The 20,887-nt window shown below is 40.2% G+C and overlaps 2 protein-coding genes across 2 annotated transcripts in view; one reads left to right on the top strand and one right to left on the bottom strand.

The window, feature by feature from the left end:
- The window catches only part of CFAP43 (cilia and flagella associated protein 43), a 50,516-nt gene extending 47,826 nt beyond the window's left edge, over positions 1 to 2,690 (top strand). The window contains exons 37-39 of the mRNA XM_010564992.1: positions 586 to 666; positions 1,719 to 1,872; positions 2,533 to 2,690. Coding sequence (XP_010563294.1) covers positions 586 to 666; positions 1,719 to 1,872; positions 2,533 to 2,690 — 393 coding nt within the window. The remainder of the gene's footprint in view (positions 1 to 585; positions 667 to 1,718; positions 1,873 to 2,532) is intronic.
- Positions 2,691 to 5,412: 2,722 nt separating this feature from the next.
- On the bottom strand, positions 5,413 to 9,424 carry SFR1 (SWI5-dependent recombination repair 1). Its single transcript, XM_010564779.1, has 4 exons — positions 9,339 to 9,424; positions 7,458 to 7,573; positions 5,890 to 6,276; positions 5,413 to 5,659 (listed from the first exon to the last, which is right to left on the bottom strand). The coding sequence occupies exons 2-4, from the start codon at positions 7,551 to 7,553 to the stop codon at positions 5,468 to 5,470; spliced, it is 675 nt and encodes a 224-aa protein (XP_010563081.1). The 5' UTR covers positions 7,554 to 7,573; positions 9,339 to 9,424; the 3' UTR covers positions 5,413 to 5,467.
- Between the last annotated feature and the right edge of the window lie 11,463 nt (positions 9,425 to 20,887).

Below are 20,887 nucleotides of genomic sequence, written 5' to 3' on the forward strand. Positions count from 1 at the left end.
ACAGTACTCTGGAAGGATGAATCTACATTTACAGAAACCTGTCTACAGCCCATTATGGGTCCTACAGCCTGTTTTCCATTTGTCATTTGATAAAGAGGTACTTTAGTAGCAGTGTGCCCAAGAAAAAGTCTTTAATAAATTCTCTGAAACCTTAATTACTATGCAGATACAAGAACAATAAAAGAAGTAAGAATTACTAGGAAGCCACTTGACAGAAAATAATCATTTTCTTCTCTGGCCTAAAGACAGACTGTATAGCACTTTGGCCTCCAGCTCTGTTACCTTAGACTACCTTATAAGCAAAAGTATAGCTTGGGTTTTTTGACAACATCACAACAAATTTGCTTGGTCTTTGTTTCCATTAACATATAATAGATAACATTCTTTTTAACAGCTGTACAGTCTAGTATTCACAGAGCATCCAAGAATATCTTTACAATGTTCATTTATGATCACTAGTAAGCATTTCCACTGTGCAGAATTCTAGTTTTTTGAGTTTCACGTAGTATGATTGTCTTTACAGAAGTGTGGAATTCTTGAGAACAGGCTTAATAAGACTGTTTCTTTCTGTTTTTAATTCTTCAGTTCCTCACTGTGCTGAACTACGACAGCCGCATCGCCCACCACATTTCAGTGATGGAGCAGACTCTTGGCATCATGGATAAGGTAAATCCTAAGCGAACCACCACATTTGAGAGACACATCCTTAGTTTAAATGCAACTCTTCTCCTTCATTAGCAAGAGGTGTTTGTAAGGAGTAAGTGCAACTGATGTAGGCATGCTAACTCAAGGACTGTTGGAGCATAGCCATAACAGTGCACAGAGATGAATATATATATATCCATCTATTTATGTATCTGGCTTTCAATAGTTTCTTCAACTTGTGCTGTCTACAGCAGCAGTTCTCTAAAGTCTTTGGAAGCAGTCATCATACATGGATTGGTGCATAGATCAACCCTATGGAGAGAAATCTACTTGCTCTGTTACTGGAATTAAATGCTTTCCTTCCTGAACATCTGAATGCAGATCTGCTTATCACTTCTTACACAGCGCTGCCTATAAAAGTCACTCTTCCATTTCTAATGAAGCATTCTTCCAGTCTTCACTACTTAATGTTTCTCTCCAGGAGCACCAGCCTGTTCATAATATCACTACCTCCCTATATTCAAAATAACAGAGACACAACAATCTGATTTGCTGGCTCCCTCATCTATGTCAACATTCAAATTGTGATTATCCTTGTTTTTAAGTGATTCCACTGGATTTTCTCCAGGTGGCTCTAGCTGGCATCAGCCTCCTCTTCCTCTTCAAGCTTTAGTATTTATCTTGTCCCTTTACAGCCCGACAGCTTCAGCACAACCCTTTCTTCAGCAGTTCCTAGCAGTCAAGAGAGTGTTCTCAACTCACTGATTCCACTGACTTCCTTTCCTCCCTTTGCCTTTCAAGTTTTATCTTTAATATATCTCTATCCCTGACCCATACCTCTTTGTTCCTTGTCTGCTACTTATATTAGAACTCCATAAAGCATACTGGAATACAGTGTGTGTGAAAGACACTATATGAAGTAAAGCTAGGATATGCTACTAGTCAAATCAAAATACATGAAAGTTTATTCAGCTACAGTGCATTGCTTAAGATTCTAGGTTTCCATCATAGGTTTTCCTGAACAGCTTTTGTATCATCTCATATATTTGCTTTATTCATTTGGAAATTGACAGCTGCACAAGAAGAATGTGAAGAACCATCAGAAAAGAATTAAAGAGTTGGAGAAGTGCATCAGTTTAAAAGAGCAAGCAAACTACAAGCTCAGCCTGGAGCTGAAAGAAATGCTTGTCTTTGTTTCAGAAAGGAGGCATATCTTTGAGGCAGCTGGTGAGTCACAGTAATGCACTTTACGTCACAAGCAAAGAACATTCAAAAAATATCTCCAAGGCTAGATGGTCCTGTTCTCCATCAGCATCAGCTAAGGGGCAAGGAGCACCTATTTCTTACTGTATGTGCACAATTAGCAGTAGCCTTTCTACCACAACAATTTAACATTGTTTACTTAAGAGCATACCTAGAGATTGTTGCTCTTGTAACCAAAGTTAATTGACTAAATTGCTGAAACTATTTAAGTCAAAATATTATAGCCATTAATACCTTCATTAGGCAACATGCTTTCATTCTTTCTCAGAACTGTTCAACCCACTTCTTTCCACCCATTCAAGGGAACGGAGGAAGTAATGTGAAGCTGAGAAGGCTATTCACTATTAGGAAAACTGTAGACATCTTTCCACTAGTAAAACAGTTACAGATTTTCAGAACAGTGGGTACTTGCTAGAAACTAAAGGAAGCCTTCCCAATGACTTTCTGAATTTTTTTGCTTTATTCAATACTATAAAGACTCTGAAGCCCAACTGCAAGCCTTTTTTAAAAGGCTTGCCAATTTTTTACAGAACTTGGAATAACCCTGTGACAGATCCAGTATAAATATATAGACTATGCATCCCCTACAAGTACAGACTAACCCTTGTATTTTGTTTTATGCAGACACACGGCATGTTTCTGTAAAGATTGCAAAGCAGCGTTACCAAGAGATTTTGAAGCAGAAACACCTACGGGGTCTTGTAAAGGAACAGGAAGAACAGTTTGAAATTCTTCAGGCAGAAGTTGAAAGGCTGAAATCAAGAACATTTCCTATTCTTTAAAAATCAGAGTCCAGGTAGATGTATAATACCATGGTCTTTCTAAGAAAAAAAGCTTGGATGTCTACGTTTTGTCCCTGAACTTTTCTTTCCACAAACAATTTCTTCTGTAACTGCTTTAAAAACAACTTCAGTTTGAAGGATGCATGTTTGTCTGTCTTGTACATTTTATACCTAGTCTTATCCCCATCACATTTCAGTTCATGTTTGATTATATAAACCATATAGCTCATTACATAAAACAAAGGGTACAAGAAAATGTAGACTGATAGAAGAACCAGTGTATTTGTGTAGCCTTAGTCTGCAATATGCAATTGTAGAACATTTTGAAGGTAAAGTACTGCAAGAAATCTATGAATTTGCATCTGCTAAAATTCATGTCTGTGGCTTTGACTTCGTTTTGCTTCTTTAAATATACTTACACCTGTGATGGCACAGGTGTAGGTTGCTGAGAAGATGAAGGTATGCTTCAACACGACCATGTGTGCTACCTGGCCCAGTCCTGAAAGCTGCTGCACCTTATGATAGCATTATTACCCACAGCCACCAGTAGCTGTGGCTGCTTCCACTGGCAGAATCATAGGAAAATGAGGGTTGGAAGCATCCAGCCTCCTGAAATAGTTGCTGCTATCTCCCACCCCTTTGCATTGATATGCAGTATATTCTCCTGCCAGATCTCTCCAAGACAACTAAGAAAGATAAAGAACCCTTCATAAAATTAAATACTGCTGGAGACTGATCTACCTACTCAGGTATTCTCACCAATTTTTATTTCCCTCTTCCATGGTGTGTCAATTCTTCTCCTCCTTTCATAAATTCACATAAAATCTAAACTCATTCCAGTGCAAGACCATTAATAGCTTTTTTAACAAAATTATACACTTGTGTCGTGGTTTAACCCCAGCCAGCAACTAAGCACCACGCAGCCGCTCACTCACTCCCCCCCCATCCAGTGGGATGGGGGAGAAAATCAGGAAAAGAAGTAAAACTCCTGGGTTGAGATAAGAACGATTTAATAGAACAGAAAAGAAGAAACTAATAATGATAATGATAACACTAATAAAATGACAACAGTAGTAATAAAAAGATTGAAATGTATAAATGATGCGCAGGGCAATTGCTCACCACCCACCGACCGACACCCAGCCAGTCCCCGAGCGGCAATTCCCTGCCCCCCACTTCCCAGTTCCTAAACGAGACGGGACATCACATGGTATGGAATACACTGTTGGCCAGTTTGGGTCAGGTGCCCTGGCTGGGCATGAGAAGCTGAAAAATCCTTGACTATAGTCTAAACACTACTGAGCAACAACTGAAAACATCAGTGTTATCAACATTCTTCACATACTGAACTCAAAACACAGCACTGTACCAGCTGCTAGGAAGACAGTTAACTATATCCCAGCTGAAACCAGGACAACGTGTAAGGAAAACTACTTCTGTTGTGAAGTACAACCTCCTTACAGCTGTACACCACCTCCTTTTTTCCTTACCATCTCTAACTGGGGTCTGTAAGGATTCTAATTATATCTTCATTCTTCTTGTAAGACTTTTTTCTTCCTGCTGAAACTTCCCTAGAAGCAGCAGAGTTCCAAATTTGCCAAGGATCCCTAGGGAAGAGAACCACACCCTTCACCAGGCACCATCATCTTTTTTTACTAAGCTAAGAGGCAGAAGAAATAGTGTCTTAATACTGAAACTATGATTAGCAGTAAAGGTTGTTCTTCATTAATTTGCTGTGGACAGCAACAGTCAGTATTCTTAAGAGCAAGTTGTGGGTACAAATTTAAGTCTAATGAGCCCTATCAATGTTAAAAGGGTCCGTATGATCTTTGATTTTCTTTCCCTTATGAGAATAAAAGCAGACAGAAGTCACCACACTATATGCACAGACCATGATGAGAAAATAAGTAATTTCAAGTTAAGATTAAAAAAAACATTTTAAAAAGGCAACATTTATTGGAGGATAAATAAAATGCTTAAGTTTGATTCAGCTTTAGGATGCTGTAGTTGAAGCACTCCCATTAGACAAGGCCATGTTTTTCGTATTTATTTAAAGAGAGAAAACACCTTGGCTCTCACATGAAGTAGTAGAGCAGTCAGATGTTGGCTGCAATTTTCTTGCCTTCTCTTCTATTATCTCAGGCTGTGGCAGAATGCTTAAGAGACAGCTTCACTGAAGACAACTGTCTGGACCAGTATCTGAAAATGATTGCACTATGGCACATTTCCTTCAGTAATAATTAAAGTTATTGAGAACATCTCATTGCAGCTTCAGAATATTAACAACATGAAAATTAGTTATCTTTACTTAACTCACAAAATGCCATCATTAACTGACTAGCAGCAGTAAGACATTTGTAAAATGGGGATGTATATGAACAAAGAACTGAACCCTTCCCCATTTGAACTTCAACAGAAACGACAATTAGAGTTCGTTATTTCAAGACAAGTAACCATGCAAAGACTAATCAAAGAATGGACTGCCTTCCACCTGCTCAAGTATGACTTGATTTCATCTTATTTTTATTAAATAACAATTCACCGATCAAGTTATTAAGCCAGGTTTTCCAAAACAGCACCAATTCAATCTTTTCCATTAAGTAATGCCTTTTACAGCGCCTACTGTATCTAGGTACATAGCTTTACAAGTATCTCCTGAGAAAACCTAACCTCAAAGTACAAAGTCCACTGTCTGATCAACACTTCTTATGTGATCAGAATTCATTCAGTATTTTCTGCTTTTGCATACGTGTAATTGAAAGCTTTGCACCTGTAGATTATGCATCAACAAAATCTTCTTCTGTTCTGCTGTAGTGCAGTAACTGGTCTTCTAATCCAAAAGTATCTATCAGCTGAGTGAGACTCACTTTCTTGCCATCTGCAGAAAAGGCTGACTGTAGTTCATACAGCATCAGCTGGGTACTATTTCTCCATTTCACTATTAAAGCCTGCAGTTCAGAAAGGTTGTTCTGAAATTGGGACAAAACAAAAAAAAATTTTGTAATTTGCTGAAATGTGGGGGGAGGGGGGTGATACGCTGCAGATCTATTTTTATAAAATGCCTTAAACTGAGACAATACACAAACACCACACACACAAAAGTGAGTCGGTACTGTTGCTTAAATTAATAATGAGGATTACACTATGAATTCCACTTCAAAGAAAGACTTAAAAGTGCTTTTTCAGAGGTTCACCTCACCTTAGATCGATACATCTTAACCAGTTTGAGCCTTCGAAGTAGCTCTTCCTTCTCTTGCACTTGTTTCACCAGCCTTACTTTTTCTTCCAGGGACTGTTGCTGACTAAGACCAACCTGTAGCACATCAGAATTCTCTGCTGATCCAGAGAGACCACTCTCCTGTAAGCAACTTTTGAAACATGTATGTCCAGTGCCATTTCTTTCTAGATTTTCAGAACCACCTTGTAATCTGGAACAATCTGTACTTGTCTTTGGCAAGCACCCTTTGTCAGCATCAGCACAGTCTTTTTCTTCAGCATCTATTTTGAGCCGCTTTGCCACTGTAAAATTAGCATTAAATGAGCGTCTTGTTTTCCTTAATCGCTCCCTCAGAGCTGCACTCATTGGCTAAAAAAAAAAAAAAATAAAAAAATCCCAGAAGGATCAGAATAATCTAATTTTTGATCAAATTTCAAAGAATTGTTAACGCTGGTTATTATTTACATAAAATATGTTGTATATGTAAAGATCATTGTAAAGCCAGACTTCCTAATTCTCTCTATAGCTTTCACAAACTTGAACAAAGTTAACTTCTTCCATTCACATGTATTTGCACACACAGCTGCAAGACATGGAAAGATGTACCTCCACATTTTCTAGGAGCAAATCCTGTATTCTCTTGAGGCAAACCTACTCATCTAGTCTTTGTGCAGAAGATATATAGCATATTTCAACTTGGCTAATTTTATTCCATAAAGTTCCAATTTCCCCCTCTAGTTTAATGGAGATAATGGTTGGGTTTTTTACTGTTCCATCCCACCACACATACACTTTCTGTATTAGCACTACTATAAAACATCTGTATTTTACTTGAGAGTATTGGAAATTATTTGTATAATTTTGACTTGTTCATGCTTTGAGATCCTCCACTGAAAAGCATCTTAAAAGTGATTTTTTTTTCTTCAAAGTAAGTTAACAATTATTTTTTATAATCTGTGTCTAACATTTTTACCTGTGAAAATATACTAAAATATGGGAGAGAGGAACTGGTTAAGGTACACTTGCAAACTAGCCCTATCCTGTATAGGTCCGGATGCTGAGCATGACAGCATCACCATAACGCATGCTAGGATGAACACCGAAGTGGAGCTCAGCATTATGGAGACTATACAAACTGAAAGCAGTGTACTTTGTTTAAGTGCAAGCAGAAGTCACCGAAAGTCATTCTGTGTACACAGCAACCCAGAAAACTAGGATTTGAGAAAACTGAAGGCGACAGATTAAAACAAAACCAACAATAGAACCCACCACAAACCCTAAATAGTATTTAAATTATTAGTATGGCATTTGGGTTATACTGCTGCTCCATCACTTTGTATTCACAGCAAACATCTGCATATTCAGAGCAAACTATACCAAGCACCAAGTAAGGAATTACCTGGACAACCTTGTAGTTATGGGTATAAGCTACCTATCTTTAGCCTTCCAGCAAACAGTATCTCAGCGACTCCTGACTACTTGATGCTTTCACAAGCATTTTTGTTACTATGGATAGTCACATTATTGGAAAAACAAATAAGTTCTCATACCTGTTTCCCTGAACTAGTCCCCTGTGGACCTGCTGTCCCAGAATCCTTTGGAGTATGGCACAAAGATGGCAAGTTCTCAAGCATTGGTTCTTCCATCTTGAGATGGATAGCAGCTTCTGTTAAAAGACAAAATGAATTATGTATGGTGCCATTTTCACCCAATTATAATGAGCCACATGGCTGCAGAAATGAATAAAAAGCTCTAATAAGAAACACTAAGGCTTATTTTCTAATTGGTAAGGTCAAAAAAGACATCTGCGTAAGTTACACAACTGTTTCATGTGCTAAGTAGCATCTTGCTTTGTGAATAGCTTTTCCTCAGGAGGATGAACAACACTACTAACTGGTATCTTACTATAAATTTTGTATATTATTTTTCCCTCACTGAAGCTCTATGGATTTTTTTCTGTAAAGATGAAAAATATTGTAAAAAGTCTTACAGGTATTCTCCTTTATATTTTTTTTTTCTATCTGATATCCCTTTCAAGTGTTAAAAGGAGCAAGACAACTTATGAAGCAATTGAACCCATTACAGTATGCCGATAAATCCAAGGTCAGATCCTGCAATATCAAACTCATCAAAAAAAGCTCACTCTAAACAAACTGTATTTTCTTAACCTGAATGACCCTTACTGCTTGTCTAACTCAAAGGAATAATCCTCACTAAGCCAGGTTGTGAAGAACCAGTCCTTTCATTTAACTGCATCCCAAGTAGTGATAAAAGGATTGTTGGGAGCCACACAATTTTTATTGTCCACATGTATAAACAATTAATCTTTTCTATAAAACAAAATAATTGTGTACCCAGGTCTGTGAAAATAATCCACTGTCTCATTTGATACTTCTGGGGATACTGCTTAAAAAAGTAATTACTCACACAAGTAGAATTTTAGATTAAAAGCATTCCCAGTTCGCTCAGCAAAGTGCCTTAATTAAAACGATAAGTCATAGCTCCCAGCATGTATCAACTTCAAATTGATTTGGCAATGTTTAACTTAGTTTAGCACTTGTGAACCACCTGCTAATGACAAAAGTGCACCTGGAAAATCATCAGCTACACCTCCCTTTACCTGCAAATTGCAATTAGGAGTTTCAAACCAGAAGCCTCTTAAAAATAAAATCCTGCAAGCCAGTCACTAGGCAACCCACGACTGGCACAAGGGGCTTCCTCTTCAGAGATGAGACATACCAAAACCTCAGCATGCCAAAGCTTTAAGAAACCAGCAACCTTGGTCTTCCTGGCTCTATACCAAAGGACACAGGTCCTCATTTATCTTAGAAGTCAACGTTCCCCTCACTTGTTCAAAATTTGACATACAGTATTCTATTAAAAAACCCCAGACTTTAGTAAAGAAAGTCTGGTTAATTGGATATTTTAGCTATCTATCATTTAAACAGAAAGCCCACAGCACCCATTAAATATGATACAAGTTATCACTATTTCTTAATGTAAACAAAAGCCTAGAAAAAGCTACTGTCATGGCTACGTATACAGTATGTCACAAATATGTAATACATCTTACTAAGCAGCAAAATAATTTCAAGCCTAAAAGCTTCAACAGACTTGTTCAACTTTTTCGAAGAAAATCATGCAACTCTCTGCCTTTACATTCTAATGCAGATTATTTGTCTTCAAATGACCATGACTACAATGAATACTTTTTCCAGTGGTTCACTAATGCTGTTACTTTAACTCTGCTTGGCAGCACATTCACATAGATCTCCCACACTCTTAAAATCCTTCCCCAAAATCTCAGCCTAAGAATCCTTTACATTTTCAAGCAGTAATGCTATTTATCACACAGAAGAATAATTCTGTCCAGCAAGTAAGGAAAACTTGAGCCAGGAGGGGAAAAGAAAATTCTCTGCTTCAGTACTTACTTGATCTTGCACTTCAGCCAAGCCTCTGATACTATATGCCTCAGTTTTCCTGTTATTGCTACACTGCGTAACAGCACTCACTCCTTTTATATTCTCCTCTCACCAACCGCGGGCTCTATTAACGACTTCCCTAGCTGCTTTTGCACCCTACAGAGAAGCAGAAAGAAGGCCGGGCAGCCCATAAGCAGAGCCACGGATCCGGGGAGCTCTTTCTAAGGCGATGCACCCTGGAGGACCAAGAGGCACCCCAGAAACGGAGCACGGCAGGGACCCGCAGCGCAATCGCAGTCCAAGCAGAGGCTGCTCACACGCCGCAGAGCGAGGGGAGGCCCCTCACGGAGCACAAGGCCCCCAGCCCTGACGAGGCCTAGCCCGCCCCCAGGAGCCAGCTGGGCCGGGACCCGGGCGAGCGTCAAGGAAGGAGACAGCCCGGAAAGACCCTCTCCCCTCCCTCCTCTATCCCAGCATCACTAAGCCGTGGAAAAGAGAACCCGCTCCCCTCAGATATGAGGGAGAGGAGCCGAGCAGAAAGAGCCGCCGAGTCCGCCAGCACCTCACCGGCCTCAGCGCTTCAATCTCCCGCTTCCGGGGAAAAGGGGCGGGGCCGGTGGGGCGCCGGCAGTGCGCCTGCGCGCGGGCGCGGCGCCGTACCTAGCGGGCGCGAGTTGCTTTGCGCCTGCGCGCTGTGGAAGGTGGTGTGGGGTTGTGGGGGGGGCGGGCGGGCGCGGGAAGCTTGTTCCTGCGGGCGGGCGGGCGGTAAATGCGGGGTTGGGCGCCGCTGCCGCAAAGGTGCCGGGCAGAGCAGGGCTTCTGGAGCCCCCAGTGCGGGGCATCCCTGGGAACCGCGTACACGCTTCTGTTGCAGCTGGGCATGCAGGGCCATGCTGTGTCCCTTAGGCCGGCATGGGCCTGCCACCCTATGGCTGGGGTCTTGCCCAAGGCCAGGTGCCATCCATCTCGCTGCAAGTGTCCCTGTGCTAGGGAGGAGGGCTCCCGCCTCAACACAGAGCGCTCCCCACCGTGAGTGGCAGGCCCGGCCCAGGCCCAGCCTTTTGGCACAGCCAGGGGAACCACAACTCTACTTCAAGCCACCCATCGCCTCTACCTCAGGCACTATCTCCTCACAGAAGGGGAAAAAGTGTACGCGGAGACATGCGATCTGAACAGCGCTGTCCTGGTTGTGAGGGAAGGAGAAAGAAGTGAAAATGAAGAAGCTTGAAAAACAGATTGTGATTGTGACAAGGAGCAGCCCCAGCTGTAGTTGCAGTTGTGCAGTTCAGAGCAGGATTAGGTAGTACCCTGATGCTCAAAGGTGCTGCTGAAGCAAGTGTGATTTTCGTATCTTTATCAGCAAACTTCCCTTCCATGCTGCAGACCTGGTTTCCCCACGTGGATTTATGTTTCTTAAAACTTATTTGTACAAAATGTTTTTCCAATATAACTGTCAGGACTGAGAAAATGAGCTGCGGAAGCCCTAACAGCGAAAGGTTCCAGCCCACAGGGATGATGTATCGGTGGCTACTCCGGCACTGCCCACAGCCAAACTGTTCGTGCTGCGCATTGAGGCCTCACGCAGCTGTGCACATGGAATACATGTATGCACATGCTCTCACTAGATCATGCTGTTAATTTGTGTAGCAGAAATGCATTAATTTCCTGCCTGGTTCCTCCTCACAAGCACAGGTGAGCATGCTCAGTTTTCTCTTTGCCTTGTGTAACTCCCATCTGTATTGAGACAAGATACACTCTTGCACTGAGAGGTGAGTAAGCACTGAGTGTAGGTGTGGTAATATGTTAGAAGGTGCTGTGCTTTTGACCATAAGTATACAGAGATTTACTCACTTCAAATAGAATTTCACGGGGATGATAGCAACCACCTTCTCTTCTTCAATAAAAAAGTACATTCAAAGCTCATCTAGATCAAGTCACTTTGACAAATCTGAGAACTTGGGGCCTTTAGATTACTCCTTGTATAGGAGTTGACTATGTGGGTGAAACTGATTTAGAAATAATATTCTCAGCAGCAGATGTAGTAAGTTAGATTATGTGACTAAGTTGTATGATCTTTTACAACCATCTAGCGAAAGAACTCACATGATACTTCAACTGTTGAGGCAGTTTGGAAGCATTTTTTAAACCTGCCCACACCCCCTTTTTTTTTTTAATACCTGCAGCTAATTTAATGTCATAAATATTTTTTAATATGTTGAAAATGGACTCCTGAGTGCAACAGTGAAAGTGCTAATAGAACTTCTGCTGCAAATTTATCAAGTGGGTTGGATCTCAAATACACTGGAGCTTTGAGATGGCATGTCTCCAAGTTCACAACATATTCCCTTCTGTCTCAAGGATAGTCCCTGCTTTAAATTACTCATGCTCTGTTGTACAGACATGTTAACAGTTGAGTTGCACAAGAACAACAGAAAGTTTGAGATTTTAGATCATTTGCCAGCTGACATTCCAGTAAGATTTTACAGGAACATAACACATGGAAAAGTCATCCTGTGCATTATCATTGCTATTTTATTAGAGCAACACCCACATGCCCCACCCCAAGTGAGGATTACAGTCTGCTTGAGACTGTGAATATGGAAAGACAGTTCCACACGTTGGGTTTATGAGTTTAATGTGCTACACAGAGTAGAGAAAAGGAAATATTATCATCAGTATTCACTAATGGGTAATCAGTCTAGGAAAAGATCCTGTTTCAGGTAGGTATTAAGTGTTTAGCTGTGTTTACCATATTTACCTATGGGTTTACTTGGTGTTTACATGTAGTACTGCAAAAACATGACTTGTCCAAGATCTGGCAGGAGGCCCCTGATGGTGCTGGGAACTAGAGTGTCATCAGTCACTATCTAGTGACTATCCAGTACTTTTATTGCAGAAACCCCATAGTGATGGATATTATGTTATCCACAACTTAACGACGGCAAACAGGAGTCAGACTAAAACCTTCTTCTCAAAAACTGCACACCTGTTTCCCTTGAGGAAAAGAGATTATCCATGTGTTATTGATACTGGCATGCTGATGGCACACTGTGGAGTGTTTCTCATACTGTTCAGTTAAGCTCACTGGTACGTGCACACAGCTAGCAAGTTCATTGCAATACAGTCTTTATTAAGCACTATAATGCTATTGCTTGATTTTTTTTTATTCCTTTTGTGATCAGAATAGTTTGGGGTAAGCAAAATAAACCAGAAAAACATGCATAGGAAATTGTGCACTGGGTAATAAAATTATTGAGCTCTAGTTGCCGAACATACTGCTTCCCTTCAGGGAAACTTGGTTCCCCAAGGAACCAGAGGAAGATGTGCTTCCTGGTTTTATTCTCTTCAGTGTTTCTGTGATGACATTTTAGTGATTGGATTTTTATATTTTTTTTCAGTTTATAGCAGTTTGTCTGTACAATTGAAAGATATTCTCTATGTATCGTCTCTGTCATTAATCTTATATTACCAGAAGAGCACTAAGGCTCACACATCAGCACTGACAGGACAAGAACATGTTATATTCCCCTATGGGCATCATCTGTAGTAGCAAAGCCAAAGTGGAGAGTAATATAAAGGATACTGACTTTGGATTTAGAGACTCCAGTTTGACCTTTATGGGTTCTTCTCTTCCAAAGTGCCAGGAGCATCACAAAACTTCCATTTAACAGCTTGCTGGGCACAACAGCCAGGCCTTTTCTCCCTAAACATTGCCAATGAGTAACTGAGATGTTAGTCAACATACTAAGTCTTAAGGCACATACGCATTACCCCCTTCTATCATTTTTCTGAAATCTCTTGATCTTGTTTAAAGCCAAATGATGTATCCTGACGCATGAAGTACACTCTGCACTGTCTGCATATTCTGTCTTGCCTGAGGCAGGAGGGTGGAGTGTTTTTATGTGCCTAACCGCTAACTACTGCAGAAATTTTTAAAATCCTACCCACTTCAGCATGGGCCTAGGGCTGTGTTTTTGCTGGCTGCAATTCACTCCTCAGAAAAATGTTCTGACTTGCTTATAGCCATGTAAATATATCAAGGGAAGGGCTTTATAGACCGGATTCCTGGAGTAAAACCAGTTTATTATAACAAAACCTGTCCTTAGGAGATAGATTCTGCTCTCATAATGGTGCAAATGTCCAGTAATTACAGTGAAGTCACTAGAATGACATCAGCATGAAGCTAAAGCAAAAATAAAATTTTGTTGCCTTTTCTGCTTTACATCTGGGGCTTACTTAGACTATCCCTTATTTTTTACTTCAATTTTCAAGGTACCTGTCTTGAAAACTGACATAATTTATTGTAGCTGAGGGGCACTGCAATTTGCCATTACAAAAGATAATGTAAGAGCCAGCTGAGATGGGCTTCCTAGTTCTCACTGCTGCATGTGTGAATAACCAAGTGGGTGAGGCACAGTGCTAATAAAAGGGAACAGCATAACACTGTCTCTTATTTTTGTGTCTGCTTGTGGGATTTTCTCTGACATAGTCATGCCAAAAATTACAGTTTGAAGTCTTTACGAGACCGTAACAGACAAAGGAAACAATAAACAGACCTTCGGTGTTCTTGTCTTTGCTGGAGAACTGATTGATCATTATATTAAGAAAATTCAAGCCTTTTAAATCTAAGCCCTTGCCCAAACTAGTCCCTGGTACAGCTTTTGTTGTCTGTGATGGTCTGAGCATATTTTTGTGTTAAAGGTATTTGGATTGTAGTGGAGCTTGAGGAATCGTTTCATTTTCTCACATACTTAACACAAAAGTTCATTTCATGCTGTGCACATGTAACTCTTAGGTTGCTTGTATTTATTTATCCATGCTACTGAAATTGGTGAAGCTGAAAAAGTAGGTGTTGTTTATTTGCAAGTGCAGATATGCTAGTTAAAGGGCAGTTACCCATAGTCCGGAGGCCTTGGGTAGACCCAGTGGATGAAACTGGGGTACCAAACAGGCCATCCAGTGAGCAGGTAAGCAGGGATGGAGATGCACACCTTACCTTCTTCCTGGACTCCTGGGGGTTTCACTGTTGCTTTGAGTGTAGACATAAGTAAGTAGTGTCCATCATCACTTCAGCAGCATCACTGGTTATTGTTTTGTTTTAGAACAAATAACCATTCTACCGAGCACACCTCCTTCCCTACCAAACTGCAGCATCAGCAGGCAGGATTTAAAAAATACACTTCCTCCCTGTTATTAAGAAACAAATTAGGTCACTTACCTGAGGCTAGAGAAAGCCTTTTAAAGTAAAAATTTAGAGGTCTTTTCCTAAGCATGAAATACAAATGTGGTGTTCATGGGAGTTTTCCATCTCTGGATACTGCTGACAATAAAGTCACATCTAGAGGGCTGAGATTTCAACATGGCAATGTTGTCAGGCGCTCACCATGCTTATGTTGCAAACCAGGCTCACAGGTTAATACAGTCATGTGAGAGCTGACTTAAAGCTCTCTCCTGTTTTCCTGATTATGCAGTTAGTAACTTACATAACGTTTTAAGTGTGCATAATTGTTGTGATATGGGGGATATGTCTATGTATTATTCATGCACACATAATCAAATGTCTATGGACAACTGCCTCAGGATTGTGAGGCAGGCAATTCACCAAGAATTGTGAACAGGTATGAAACTCTCACTTTTTAATGTAAAGGTTGAAGCAAATTCTTTAAAAGTCAAAAGACTTAAGGTACTCACATGATGGGAACTCAATAAATACTTACTTATCACCCCTCCTCTCAAATACTTAGCTACATGGAAAGCAACAAGAATGTCTTCTGTGCCATTTCCTGTAGCAAATAAAATGTGCAGTGAAGCTTTTTGACTTCTCCGCATTTCTTGCGTAAAAAATGCTGTTTAAACCAGTTATGGCTCATTTCAAAATGGGTATTTTAGTGTTTGTGAGCTGTATTGCTTTTGTTCCAATTATTTCCAAGGTAATTTCAGTGCAAATTTTCTATTCACATTCATAACTGAAATAACTGTATTTTGAGTCCCTTTCTCTACATAGGCATACAGAAAGAGCTTTACTGAGTGTGTGATATTTTCTTACAACCTCAGTGGGTTGAAGTGATTATTCGTACATTATTTTTACTGTTATTGTTTTGCCTTACTGCAGAAGGGCAGCTTAGCCCCTGTGACATTTTAAGTCATTGAGAAAGTTCCTGCTGAACTGAAGGGAAGCAGAGCTATGCTATCCTGATGGCAGTCAGTAGAAGTGTGGCATATGGAGTGAGCTAATGGTATGATTTCATGTGGTGCTAAGATACTGGAATTGCAGCTGACTGCATTAGCGTAAGTGTTTCACACTGTGTTTAATGTGTGAGAAGGCAACCAGTCTCCCTTTCAACACATTAAGGAAACTGTATTTTGGGTGAAGAAGATTTGTCTTAAAAGGAGTCCAGGAATGCTGAATTGATGCTAAGTGAAGAAAGAAAATTCTTTGGTGAACCAGGTTAGCAAGTGCTACCCACTTTAACTGGGGTTGTCTTCCTATCGGTAACCCATGTGTCTTTGAGGTTGTGTCCTGGCATCAGTGACCTCCATGATACATATCGATAGTCACTGAACAAGCTCTCTTCATCATCAGCCTCTTTGATGACAGACATGCCATGCCATTTCAAGTAACACTCCTGTAACTGGAAATCTCCCAGTGTATTCACAGCTGAAAGAGTTATTCTGGTTTTGATGTTTTAAAGTTTAGTGCATTTTTTCCTTGAGTTAATTACAAGCATTTTATGTGTAACATATGCCAGAATAAGCTATTTCATCATTGTTAAATGCTTGGTGGTAACTCAACACATGGGTATGCACTGACAAGTTTTCTCTTGAAAGACTCCACAGGAGTTAGATCAGCAGATAGATCACCCTGGAATTTTAGCTAGCATATACCCTGCCTCTTCTTAAGTCTGTGAAACCGGGCATGACTAACCTTAAAACTGTCCACACTGATGTCTGGATAGGAAGTCCTATGTGGGATTCATTTTTCTAGGATCAACGGTGCACGTATGGGTGCATTCTACTTAATGTGTGATAAATGGGTACAAAGAGTAATCAAGAATATCATCATCTACTCCATGCAGTTTATTTTGTTTGGTGACATCTTTCTTTTCCATTTCAGCGAGGAATTCTGGGTCAGAATTTTTTTTCCTTTCTAAAATCAAGCCTAGAAGCTGTTAAACTATCTCTGGTCTAACACTTCCTTGTCTGAAGCTTTTCTCTCAAACCTAGAGAGACATGCTTTCTCACGAATATCACTATAATGCAGGAGATACTACTACTTATCATTACCAGTTAGTGTGCCTAGCTGTAACTGCTGATTTTCTAAAAATGTGTTAAAAAACAGAAAGAAGGACAGTAGGCAGAGATTGGAAATGGCAAAGAGGAGGATCTCTCCTCCAGACAGAATGTTTGTGCCAGTACCTATTACTGGAAAGTCTTGGTGTTTTGCTGTTGCCTTCTCAAAGAGTTTCAGGTTCCACTTAGAACAAATAAATAGCTCTCCTCACTGATCTCCAGCTTCTTGGGTACACCATGGGTACCTCTTGCAGGTGAGAAGTACAAATACGTCTCAAAAGCCAACACTGGTGAGATGCTGAAAGTTGATGCGGGCCTCCAACATCAGAGTCATGGCATAACACTGCTAGGAAAACTGCAAATGAAGATGCTGCCCTTTCTGCTCAGTGCTACAGGCAATGTCCCTCAGTTCTGCCAGTCTCATTATTCCATCTGTAGTATGGATTTTTAACGGTCAAGCCTGCAGTCTAATTTTGACACCAGACATCCAACCTGAGGTACAGCTCTCTGGAGAGTCTACCAGGCAGTGGAGAAGTTGAGAGGACCTCAAGAAGCTAAAGAATTCATACGTTTTCCTTTTATCATGAACCTGAGTCCACCAAACATCCATTGCCATGCATATTGCCAAATTTCAGAAGCAGGCCAGAGTGAAGTCATTCTGTGATGCACTCTTAAGACTTGGGTGTGTCACCAGAAACATAGGAGCAATACCATTGAGGAAGAACAAAATAGTAGGATTTGATATCTTACACAGAAATATTTACTTTTCCTTTTGTATGTAAACCTATGTGCAAGAACCATCCTCACAGATACGACGGAGAAGTTGCAATGACTTAGCATCCAAAATGTGAAGGATCAAACCCCACACCCTGGGGGAAGTCACCGTGATAAACTCTATTGCTGCTATTAATTATTGCTGCACTTATTTTTGAAACAGCAAAACCGCATGGGCCAATTTAATCTTTAGCTTAGCTGATTGCATGGGAATTGATGATTTTATGTCAACAACTAATTTAATTTAATTAATTTGTAAGAATTTTTTTCATCTGCATAATTTGGGTAGAAGAAAGGTAGGAAAAGTGGGATAAGATTAAATGCTCCTCAAGTGCTTTCTTTGAGGGAAGCAGCTAAGCCTTCTTCAGTGTTTTGGCCTGTTAAAGCCATTACTAGAATGAATGCAACTGCAATCTAAGATTCCCTTTACATTTATGCCCCACAGGTGCAGCCATGTTCGAACTGATGCTGTAAGTGATTAAACTGTGACTTAATGTTCATCATCTCAGATGGAGGAATCCCAAGAGGTGGTCACCAAATCAGGAAGCTCTTTCATGAAGAGGTGGGTAAGTGTTCAAATCAGAGCATCATTAGAATATATTACAGAAATGGATGTTGACTGTGTTTTCCCACTGATGTTTTAAAAATGCAGAACCTAGGTAAAGTATTAAAAAAATGCATTGAGGGGACACTCTTAGCATATTCTTTCTAATCCTTCAAAATACTGTTCGCAGTTGTCCCTAACAGTTCCTGAATACTTGACACAGGAATATTCTGTGAATATTTCACATGCACACAAGTACATAACAAACAATTCTCTTGTATTTGACTGTATGCTTGTTTATTGCTAAGTTGTTTATATGCTGGGAGCTGTACACCCTGATTTTTTATTGTACGCTTGCTTGTATTGCTTCTAGATGCTGGTCCTTTTTCACTAGTTTGTTATTGTTCAGTTGTGCAGACACTGTGCATTTATTTTAGGAAAAGCTGAAGGATTCCACTGACACTGCAAATAGCTACAGTAAAGTAAACAGAACAGAAGTAGGGGTATGTAATTCTATTAGCCCCTTTAACACCAACCCAACCATAGTTCACTGCCCTCCCTCCTGTGAGCTGATTGCTCTTGACTCTGGCAATTGCTTAGTCTCTGTTTCCATTCCGTCTTCTTCCCATTTGGTCTCTGTCTTCCTGAGTTTTCATTATAATATTTTATGTGCATGTATTGGCTTGTTGATTTCTTTATGTTTTGCTTGATTGCATATGCTTGGCATGCATTAGCTACCACAGATGCTGATCTGTCTGCCACAATTTGCGTACTCAAATGGAGGGGATCAAACCTCTCTATCAATGAAGATGGGGATATATGTGTGTATCAATGTCTGAGTAAGCATTAGATATTGGACATGGCTGTTCATTGGCAAAATAATTTGCTTCTGGACATATTAAGCACATCAGTTTCCAATATACACTGTTCATGCCTGCACTGTTAAGGAAATACCTTATGAAACTCTAAGTTAAACACTGCCTGTTGGTCAGGTAGATGAGGTTCACAACAGTTCGGCACTGGTTGTCCTTCACCAGCAAAATATGGTAGTTTTTACCTGCAGTTACAAGTTTAAAGACATTTGCAAAACTGCCAGATTGTTATTATCAAAACAGTAATTAACTGAAGTGCCATGCAATTAAACTAGACCAGCATGTGTTTGGCAGCCTTGGGCAACGCTAGCAATGAAGTCCCTGGTTCAGCACAGTACTTAAATATTTGTGTATCTTTAAGCATATGGGGAGTCCCCATGAAGGCTAGCGATAGTTCTCAGTGATCAGAGGCCTAGGAAACTCAGTGTCTGAGGAAAGCTGCAGGAATGGGAAAAGCTTAGTCTGCTGTTGAAAACCCTAACAGCATATATGACAACAGCATTCAAATACATAAAAGGTGGTGGCAAGAAAGGACATAAGTTACACTGAGAATGGGAGAGAGGAAGTGATCTTCAGCTGAAGCAGGAGATACTTGTTTTGGAACTTCAAGACATTTTCTAACAGCAAGTATGGTGAGATACAGACCAGATAACCTTGGGAGGCTCTGAAACCTCATCGAAATTTTTAAAAGTCTTTTAAAGGAAAATCTATCAAGGAGCTGGGTCTTGGGACAGAGAGACGGACAAGGTACCTAATTGAAGGCCTTTTCAGCGTTATTTTCTACAGTTGTATAATTTTATGTGCTTAAATTTACACATGTACATCAAAATAAATGTGTAAAGACTCTCAGAGTTCTTTATAGGCTTAGGCAAATGTTATTCTGTCAGAAGGGAGATCAGTGGATCAGTGTTCTTACTGGGCTCCCTGTCGATACCTCATCTTTCAAAAAAACTGGTTTCAGTGAACTCAATGTACTGAACTCCAAAAAATCAATATACTTGCTAGTGAGGGTTCTTCACTTCAGATCACCACCTATACTGTGTTTTATCCGTTATTTTTATCTTGCCATCATACCTAACAGAACTATTTTCTTAGTACAGATTTTTAATATTTGCGGGGGGGGGGTGGTGTAAATATTTTTTCTGAACTCTTTAATTTCTGCTGGAAACTAAAAACATCTTTAGGTGCTGTGATTACAAAGCCTTCAGCTGCCAACTTTAATCATGGATGTTATTAAAGTAGAATCCAAAGAGCAGTTCCTTTGCAGGCACTGGGTAAGGAAGGCAGCCACCACATCACGCATCTGGCAACCCTGTGATAACAATAAATATACCAGAAATATACCCAGAAAGGTCCATGCCAGCAGAAACATCTGAAATACATAACATATGGAGTGAGGATGAGCTCAGGGTGCCTTGATTTTAATAAGAGAAGGCTGTGTGTTATCACAGGTCTCACAAGCGGAACTTCTGATGGAAGCAAATTAATGAGAATCCGAATCACTGTGAAATGAAAAGCTTGAGTAAAAACTAAGTTTCTAGCCAGTCATCTTGCTGAGAAGAAGTGACACACAACAGACCTGGCTTTTGGGAGAGGCAATACTTTTGTGCTTTGGATAAGAAACAGGGTTTTTCAAGCAGAGACATGAAAATAGAGATGGGCACAGTCAGAAGGTTCAGAGCCAAGTCAGAAAAACTGCCAGAAACTGGAAGCAGAGGCAACTTAAATAGCTTGGATCCAAGTTTTGAGTGTTCACTTGCAAATATCTTACTCGGAACTATTTTTAAAAAAATCTACTAATCTGAAGTCAGTGTTCAAGCCCTTGTATAAGCAAGGCACTGAAAATAAAAGCTTCCTTTTCCCCCAGGGTTCTAGCCTACCAGCTGAGCAGCTGAAGCACAGTGTACTTGCCGTCATGCCACCATTTCTTCTTTTGCTTTTGATTTTAAATACTTTCTTGGCACTGGAGAAAAGCTGGTTTGTAAAATGAGATCCTCTTGCAGGCTACATTATGTGAAGGAGTGATAGAATCACTGATGGCCATTACTGGGGAGAGCAAGGAGTGAAAGAGTAACTCT

The sequence above is a fragment of the Haliaeetus leucocephalus genome, unplaced genomic scaffold, assembly GCF_000737465.1.
Source record: "Haliaeetus leucocephalus isolate CR32 unplaced genomic scaffold, Haliaeetus_leucocephalus-4.0 Scaffold184, whole genome shotgun sequence".
Taxonomy (NCBI): Eukaryota; Metazoa; Chordata; class Aves; order Accipitriformes; family Accipitridae; genus Haliaeetus; species Haliaeetus leucocephalus.

What these genes read in the sequence shown, in the direction of transcription:
- SFR1 (XM_010564779.1), bottom strand. Translation starts at nt 7,553, where the DNA reads ATGGAAGAACCAATGCTTGAGAACTTGCCATCTTTGTGCCATACTCCA. An exon ending in GGACTAGTTCAGGGAAACAG is followed by an intron (nt 6,277 to 7,457) that starts GTATGAGAACTT and finishes TTTTTTTTTTAG; the next exon opens with CCAATGAGTGCAGCTCTGAG. An exon ending in TTAAGATGTATCGATCTAAG is followed by an intron (nt 5,660 to 5,889) that starts GTGAGGTGAACC and finishes TCCCAATTTCAG; the next exon opens with AACAACCTTTCTGAACTGCA.